Here is a 9,244-nt window from a genome sequence, read left to right on the forward strand (position 1 = left end):
GGCATGATCTTGGCTCACTGCAACCTCCGCCTCCCCAGTTCAAGCAATTCTCCTGCCTCAGCCTCCCAAGTGTCTCGGACTACAGGCATGTACCACCACACCCAGCCAATTTTTTTTTTTGTATTTTTAGTAGAGATGGGGTTTCACCACATTGGCCAGGTTGGTCTCAAACTCCTGGCCTCAAGTGATCCACCCGCCTCAGCCTCCCAAAGTGTTGGAATAACAGGTATGAGCCACCGTGCCTGGCCATCATCTCCTGAAGTTTTTCATCTGCTCAAACTGAAACTCTGTGCCCATTAAACAATAATTCCTCATTGTCCCCTCCTCCAGCTCCAGCAAACACCATTCTACTCCTAGACTACTTTCAGACTCAGTTTTTTCTTTCACTTAATAAAAGACAGGGTCCACTGCTGACTAATTGAATTGTTTCTATATTTGGAGGCCTTTTTGCAGACATGTGATTTGAGTTTAGGAAATGGGATTGTACAAAGAAAAGAGATGGAGACAAAACTGGATGAGGGTTTCACACTGGGTGTCCCATCCACAGGCCTCAGCAGCCCTGCCACGGATCTGCCCGATTCTTTCGCATCAAGAAGTTGATCTTGCGAGCCATTTCCATGTTGTAGATCCGCCGGCACCTTTCATAGCTTTCCCTCTGTCGCCGGCGGCATGGCTTCTCATAATACCGCCGACGTTTAATGTCCTCAATGAGCCCATCCATAGTGAGGATTCTGTATAAAGGCAAGCAATGAGGTTAGACATTTGGGATCATCATTACTCTTTCCCAGTTTAGCAAATAGTCAGAAGTCGATTGGCCAAACAACTGGTATTTATAAAAATTACAGTGGGAAATGGTGACAATAGAGCATTAACTGCCTACTTACAGAAGCCTCAATAAGAATCTGTGGGCCAGGTACAGTGGCTCATGCCTGTAATCCCACCACTTTGGGAGGTCAAGGTGAGCAGATTGTTTGAGCCCAGGAGTTTGAGACCAGCCTAGGCAACATGGCATGTGTCTGTAGTGCTAGCAACTTAGGAGGCTGAGGTGGGAGCATCACTTGAGCCCAGGGGAGACGGAAGCTGCAGTGTGCCATGTTTGCACCACTGTACTCCAGCCTGGGTGACAGAGTAAGACCCTGTCTCAAAAAAGAAAAAAAAAAATTTCAGCATGGGCAACAAGGCAAAACCCCGTCTCTGCAAATAATACAAACATTAGCCAGGCATGGTGGTAGACGCCTGTAGTCCCCTCTACTCAGGAGGTTAAGGTGAGAGGATCAATTGAACCTGGGAGTTCGAGGCTGCAGTGAGCTGAGATCCTACCACTGCATTCTAGCCTGGGCAACAGAGTGAGACCTTGACTCAAAAAAAAAAAAAAAAAAAGCTGGACACAGTGGCTCATGCCTGTAATCCTAGCACTTTGGGAGGCCAAGGCGGGTCGATCACTTGAGGTCAGGAGTTCGAAACCAGCCTGACCAATATGGTGAAACCCTGTCTCTACTAAAAATACAAAAATTAGCTGTACATGATGGCGTGCACCTGTAGTCCCTCTCAGCTACTCAGGAGGCTGAGGCAGGAGAAATGCTTGAACCCAGGAGGCAGAAGTTGCAATGAGCCAAGGTTGCGCCATTGCACTCCAGCCTGGGCAACAAGAGCGAAATTCCATCTCAAAAAGATCACTTGAGGTCAGGAGTTCAAGACCAGCCTGTCCAACATGGTGAAACCCCGCCTCTACTAAAAATACAAAAATTAGCTGGACATAGTGGTGGGCGCTTGTACTCAGGAGGCTGAGGCAGGAGAATCCCTTGAACTCGGGGTGGAAGCTGTAGTGAGCAGAGATGGTGCCACTGCACTCCAGCCGAGGCAACAGAGACTCTGTCTCAAGGAAAAACAAAACAAAAACTCACAAGAGGCATTAAACCTGAACATGAGAACAAGAAAGTGGTTATGAAGGAATCCTAAAGAACAACTTATCTGAAGTGTGAATACGTAGGTTGCCCTATTTCCACTCTTTTCCTATACCAATTATTGTCCTAAAACAAATCAGATCATGTTACTCTGGTGCTAAAAAATCTTTCCTAATGTACAGAATGACCTAAGCCACTAAAGTTCCCAGAATCATCTGCACATTAGAACTGCCCAGGGATCTTTTAAACATTCCAAACCCTGGGCCACACCCCAGTCTAATTAAATCACAAAGGAGAGGGAAAGGGACATGAGCAGGTTTTTAAGTTTCCCAGGTGATTCCAATGTACAGACAGATTTTGGAACTACTAGTCTAAGCTCAAAGCCTGAACAACTGCACCCTATATATATATCTTTATCTTTAATAACCTGCCCTACTGATCACTCGAGGTCAAGAGTTCGAGACAAGCCCGGCCAACGTGGTGAAACCCCGTCTCTACTAAAAATACAAAAATTAGCTGGGCATGGTGGTGCCCATCTGTAATCCCAGCTACTTGGGAGGCAGAGGCAGGAAAATAGCTTGAACCTGGGAGGTGGAGGTTGCAGTGAGTCGAGATCAAGGCACTGCACTCCAGACTGGGCAAAAGATGGAGACTCCGTGTCAAAAAGCAAAAACAAAACACCTGCCCTATAATGCCAATGCTCTAGTCACACTTAAGTATATGCAGTTCTACAGGCATCCTACATACTTGTTTTTTCTTTGCTCATGATATTCCCTCTACTTGAAATATCATTCTTTTCTTTTTCTTCCTGATGAAATCCTACTTGTTCCTCAAAGGCCCAAATCAATTGTTATCACAGCTGTAAACTAGTTCAGGTGAAATCAAACTTTAGCATGCAGTAGTCATCTGGAAAGCTTGTTAAAACAGGGATTGCTGGCTGGCCATGGTGGCTCACACCTGTATCCCAGGACTTTGGGAGGCCAAGCTGGCAGGATCGCTTGAGCCCAGGAGTTTGACACTAGCCTGAGCAACATAGTGAGACCCCCATCTCTACAAAAAATAAAAAATTAGCCAGACATGGTGGCACACACACCTGCACTCCCAGCTACTTGAGAGGCTGAGGTGGGAGAATGGGAGAATTGCTTTAACCTGGGAGATTGAGACTGCAGTGAGTCATGATCGTGGTACTGCACTCCAGCCTGGGCAAGCAAGACCCTATTTCTTTCTTTTGAGACGGAGTTTCGCTCTCGTTGCCCAGGCGGGAGTGCAATGGTGCAATCTCGGCTCAGTGCAACCTCTGCCTCCTGGGTTCAAGCAATTCTCCTGTCTCAGCCTCCCAAGTAGGAATTACAGGCACCCGCCATCAGGCCCAGCTAATTTTTGTTATTTTTAGTAGACACAAGGTTTCGCCATGTTGGCCAGGCTGGTCTCGAACTCCTGACCTCAGGTGATCCACCTGCCTCAGCCTCCCAAAGTGCTGGGATTACAGGCGTGAGCTACTGCAACTGGCTTTTTGTTTTTTTTTTTTGAGACAGACTCTCGCTCTGTTGCCCAGGCTGGAGTGCAGTGGCACAATCTCGGCTCACTGCAACCTCTGCCTCCCGGGTTCAAGTGATTCTCTTGCCTCAGGCTCCCGAGTAGCTGGGACTACAGCCACGTACCATAATGCCCAGCTAATTTTTGTATTTTTAGTAGAGACGGAGTTTCATCATATTGGTCAGGCTGGTCTTGAACTTCTGACCTCATGATCTGCCTGCCTGGGCCTCCCAAAGTGCCGGGATTACAGGCATGAGCCACCGTGCTCGGCTGTGAAACCCTATTTCAAAGACCACCACAGACTGCTGTGCCAGTTTCTGATTCTGTATGCCTAGAGTAGGGGGCCAAGAATTTGCATTTCTAACAATTCCCACCTGATATTGCTGCTGATGGTCCAGGGACAACCCACACCATGGCACACTGTTAATGTCTCTCTCTTTTTTTTTTTAGGCAGGGCCTCGCTCTGTTGCCCAGGCTGGAGTGCAGTGTCACCATCTTGGCTCCCTGCAGCCTCCGCCTCTCAGGTTCGAGCAATTCTCCTGCCTCAGCCTCCTAAGTAGCTGGGATTACAGGGGCGTACCACCACACCTGGATAATTTTTGTATTTTTAGTAGAGACAGGGTTTCACCATGTTGGCCAGGCTGGTCTCGAACTCCTGACCTCGGGTGATCCACCCACCTCGGCCTTCCAAAGTGCTGGGATTACAGGTGTGAACCACCACGCTCGGCTAATGTCTCTTTTATAGCACTGGTCAAACAGTATTATATTGAACCCCTCATTGGGTTGTGTCCTTTCTAAGGTTAGAGATCAAATCTGTAACTACACTCCTATGAAAGTGTTTAGGCAAATAATGTCCTCTTTTTATAGATTAGGAAACTGAAGTTCAGAGAGGCTGACCTGCCCAAGATCACAAAATGGAACTATAAGCAGAATTCAGTAGTAAAGTGCTCTACAACAGTATTCTGCTTCTCAAACAAAAACCACCAATTTCAGAAGACAAATTGTTGCAGTATCCATGGGTAAAAGAGGGAGTGAAGAGCTGGGCTAGACTCTTCAATCAGAATAAAGAAGAAATGGAAGCCGATACAGGACACTGGAAGAAAAAAATGATCTAAGCATGTAAACATTTATTTCTGCTGAGACTTGTGTTTAATACTGTCTAATGAAGGTTGCTTTTTGGACTAGAGAGTAGTATACTGGAGAAAATATAGAAAAAAGCCCCTGAAAGAAAAAGATTGGATATATAATATAAAAAGTACAAGGAGACTGGATTTGAGAGAATATAAAAAGGACAGAGACCCTGAATAAATATGACCTAGGAAGAGGAATCTATTAGAATGACAGACAGTTTAAAAGTAGGATGCAACAACACTGCAAGAGGAGGAAGGGGTTGAGTATGACTCAGGAACCCTACTGGAGTTCCAAAAGGCTTCTAAAACAGAGGTGATCATCTTACCAAGGAAATGCCTGTACTGTCAGGCAAAAGGGCAAGACAAGGAAAAAGAATACTAAAAGAACATAAGAATGGTGAAGGGAAAAGAAAGAATATAATGATGGGGGTTGGTAAATGGCATTCCCTGGATGTACTACTTACTTCCAAAACACAGACCAAATAAATTCCAAGATGCCAGGTGAGGATTCCCTCCCTTACCTGGCACGTTCTAGTCATCCTAAAAAAGGCACAGATTATCTTCAAATGATCCAGAGTTCCTACAGTAGAGGTATCTACTCAAGTTTACCTCTAATAGAAAAGGATGTAAGAAGAGCTTTGTAAAACACAAGAATAGAGAGGGTGTTACTAATGATGCTTCTGCTTCCAAAAGTAGTTCAAGGACTAGCATATCAAGAGCTTTAGAGTAAACAGATCAGCCTGGAGTTTGGGCGCCTGGCAACCTAATACTGAAGGAGAAACCAGCTGCCAGCTTTAGTGAAATTCAAATGATTATGTAAAAGGAGCCAAGCTGCCTGGAGTCGGGGGGAGTTGCGGGTGGCAGACTCACATGTCAGTGTAGCCAGTCTACGTCAGGACAGGCGTGTATGCAGAAGGACTCAATGGACCTACAAGGTAGCCCACTAGGCGTAAAAGGAGTCAACAGGGCATGCTTCCAGTGTACTCGCCTTTCTTTGCTTGGGGCCCAGTCAATCATGCAGGGCTTCCTAGCAACCCCCACTTTCCACCTCCTCATCCCTGGGCACCAATGAGGGCCCCCAGTTATATAACAGGCATTTTGTGGTGGCCTCACTGGGCAGACACATAGGCTGTTTTCTTTGTAAGACTCTCTCTGTACTTCAAACATGGTAAAGCTTTAATCACCTTCCTCTAGACTCATTTGCTCTCCTACCTATTGTAATTAGGAGAGCAATTACAGAACGAGCAAATTATTTTTAAACTACCAGCTATGAGAGCTGAAAGAGATCAGAAGACAGTTGGAGTGTGAGAGAGATAATACAGAAAAAGTGGCTAGAGACAGGACATTTGGGAAAAGCAGAGAAAAGGAAGAAACAGAAAAGTGCATCAGTCAGCAAATGTGATTAACAGGCAGCAGGAAAACAGAAGATTGCATCACTCCAAAATCAGTCTGCTCACATACACAAGTTTAAAAGTCTTTACCTAGAAAATTATTCTAAGAGGCCGGGCGCGGTGGCTCACGCCTGTAATCCCAGCACTTTGGGAGGCCAGGCGGGCCAATCACGAGGTCAGGAGTTCAAGACCAGCCTGGCCAACATGGTAAAACCCCATCTCTACTACAAAAAATTAGCCAGACATAGTGGTAGATGCCTGTAATCCCAGCTACTCGGGAAGCTGAGGCAGGAGAATCACTTGAACCTGGGAGACAGAGGTTGCCGTGAGCAAAGACCATGCAGTCTGGGCAACAGAGCGAGACTCTGTCTCAAAAAAAAAAAAAAAAGAAAACAGAAAAAAGGAAATTATTCTAAGACTGGTATGGTTTTTAAAATGCTGCCAGCCAGGTGCCAACCCCTTTTCTTTTTAAGCAATGTAAATTGCTTTATTTCAAATTCTACTCCTACTTTGGTGTTTTAATCCCTGAAGAAAAGGTAATACTGTGCTTCTTAACTAGGGTACTTAACAGAATGCCAAGGGATACAAGAGTTTCTGGACAAATTTGATGCATCTGCCTGGAGCACCAATTTTAACTCAAGGGAGCGGGGGTGTTACCCGTAAAACAGATGCAATGGCAGCGAATACGAAGTTCACCTTAAATTTTAATTTAGGGAAACTTCAAAGAAATTCCATGTTTGCTTATAGTAGCAGAACCCCTATAGTTCATTCACACTCCTGTGCTGTTAACGACACTTCAGTGGAAAAGTTTGACAAACATTAAATAAGGAAGTGACAAAAAAGATAAAGGAATATTTGTGTTCATTAAGAAGACATTTAATGAGAGCTTTGGATGTGCCAGACACTTTGGTAAATCCAAGAGATATACAAATGAAAAAGCATAAGTTTCTGTCCTTAAGGCGGCTACAAGTCTTTTGTTTTTTTGAGACAGGGTTTCACTCTGTCACCCAGGCTGGAGTGCAATGGTGCGATCTCGGCTCACTGCAACCTCCCCTCCTGGGTTTAAGCAATTCTCCTGCCTCAGCCTCCTGAATAGCTGGGATTACAGGCATGCACCACCATACCCGGCTAATTTTTATGTTTTTAGTAGAGACGGGGTTTCACTATGTTGGCCAGGCTGGTCTCGAACTCCTAACCTCAAATGATCCACTTGTCTCAGCCTCCCAAAGTGCTGGGATTACAGACATGAGTCACGGTGCCCGGCCAGGAGGCTACAAGTCTATTATAATAATTTTCAATCCTGGTGAAATCTCATGGTATGTTTTTTAAAATGCTGCCAGCCAGGTGCCAACCCCTGGAGATTCTAATTCATCTCAGATTGGGCCCTGACATTAGTTTTGTTTTCCTGACAGTTCCCCAGGTGATCCTAATAGGCAGCCAGGGTTGAAACCACAGGGTGTCACACTGACCACTCTCCTGCTGTCTAATATTAACACTTCCACCCAGGAAATAGGTATGTGCAAAATGCCAGTCATCAATAACAAGAGAACCATAAAAGTAGTATGTGCGCTGGGTGCTGTAATTCCATAAAAGTAGTATGTGCGCCTGTAATTCCAGCATTTTGGGAGGCCGAGATGGGTGGATCACCTGTGGTCGTCAGGAGTTCGAGACCAGCCTGGCCAACATGGTGAAACCCTGTCTCTACTAAAAATACCAAAACTAGCCAGGCATGGTGGCAGGCGCCTGTAATCCCAGCTACTTGAGGGGCTGAGGCAGGAGAATCACTTGAACCCAGGAGGCGGAGGTTGCAGTGAGCTTAGATCACGCTATTGCACTCCAGCCTGGGGGACAAGAGCGAGACTTCGTCTCAAACAAACAAAAAACAGAAAAAAAACCAGGAAAAGCAAAAACTAAGTGTTGATTAAATTAAAAATATAGTGGCTGAAAGGATTTTTAAAAGAGGCATATATAAAGGCGTATAGACAACCTTAGACAAAGAAGTAAGAAGAGAGTCTTCTCTCAAAAGATAAGAGCTGGCCTTATGTTTTCTGCAAACCTGGTATCAATGAAGAGATAATCAGGAAGGAGATGAGAAATATTTTGTTTCTCAGATTCTTTGTTTCAAATTGTAAGTGTAAATGGGGATGCATTCCATATATGATATGGGGCATCACTGCAGTCTCTGTCTCCCAGGTTCAAGCAGTTCTTCTGCCTCAGCCTCCCGAGTGGCTGGGATTACAGACCTGTGCCACCATGCACAGCTAATTTTTGTATTTTTAGTAAAGACCGGGTTTTGCCATGTTGGCCAGGCTAGTCTTGAACTCCTGGCCTCAAGAGATCCAGCTTCCTCTGCCTCCCAAAGTGCTGAGAATACTTGAGTGAGGCACTGCACCCAGCCACTACTCTCCTGATACAACTGTAAGAAGTGGTTCAGCTGGACATGGTGGCTCATGCCTGTAATCCCAGCACTTTGGGAGGCCGAGGCGGGCAGATCACGAGGTCAGGAGATCGAGACCATTCTGGCTAACACGGTGAAACCCCGTCTCTACTAAAAATACAAAAAATTAGCTGGGGTGGTGGCATGCGCCTGTAGTCCCAGCTAGTCGGAAGGCTGAGGCAGGAGAATCGCTTGAACCTGGGAGGCGGAGGTCACAGTGAGCTGAGACTACACCACTGCACTCCAGCCTGGGCGACAGAGGGAGACTTCATCTCAAATAAATAAATAAATAAATAAAAGAAGTGGTTCAGTAAATAATACTATACCACAAATTTTGTTGTTCTTTGTCAAAGTAGCTAATTTTCTAAAAACAAAATTCTTGTTTTTGTGTTAGCTACACTTTAGGAATAAGGGAACTAAAACAGAGCCTTTTGGAAATTTGTTTACCATTAAGTAACAGCTATCCTTTGATCTTTCAATAATATAAACATCTCAACAACCATGGCCAGAAGACCCATCTAAATCTACCAAAATAAATCATACAGAAAAAGATTTACAGGGAGAAGTCAGAAAAAAAGAGTGAAGTTATACATAACACATGCCTTTTCCTAAATTCAACATTCATCTCACTAGATAACTCACTACAGGGTCTGGATGTTACCTATAAAGACGTTCATTTTAGGCTGGGTGCAGTGGCTCAAGCCTGTAATCCCAGCACTTTGGGAGGCCAAGGTGGGTGGATCACATGAGATCAGGAGTTTGAGACCAGCCTGACCAACACGGAGAAACCCCATCTCTAGTGAAAATAGAAAATTAGCCAGGTGTGGTGGCGCATGCCTGTAATCC

General features: G+C 45.2%; 1 protein-coding gene across 1 annotated transcript in view; it reads right to left on the minus strand.

Moving 5' to 3' along the window:
- Nucleotides 1-415: 415 nt before the first annotated feature.
- Nucleotides 416-9,244, minus strand: part of MRPS21 (mitochondrial ribosomal protein S21) — a 13,165-nt gene continuing 4,336 nt past the window's right edge. Inside the window, exon 2 of the mRNA XM_011973663.1 lies at nt 416-740. Coding sequence (XP_011829053.1) covers nt 551-740 — 190 coding nt within the window. The 3' untranslated portion in view covers nt 416-550. The remainder of the gene's footprint in view (nt 741-9,244) is intronic.

The sequence above is a fragment of the Mandrillus leucophaeus genome, unplaced genomic scaffold, assembly GCF_000951045.1.
Source record: "Mandrillus leucophaeus isolate KB7577 unplaced genomic scaffold, Mleu.le_1.0 Scaffold139, whole genome shotgun sequence".
Lineage (NCBI taxonomy): Eukaryota > Metazoa > Chordata > Mammalia > Primates > Cercopithecidae > Mandrillus > Mandrillus leucophaeus.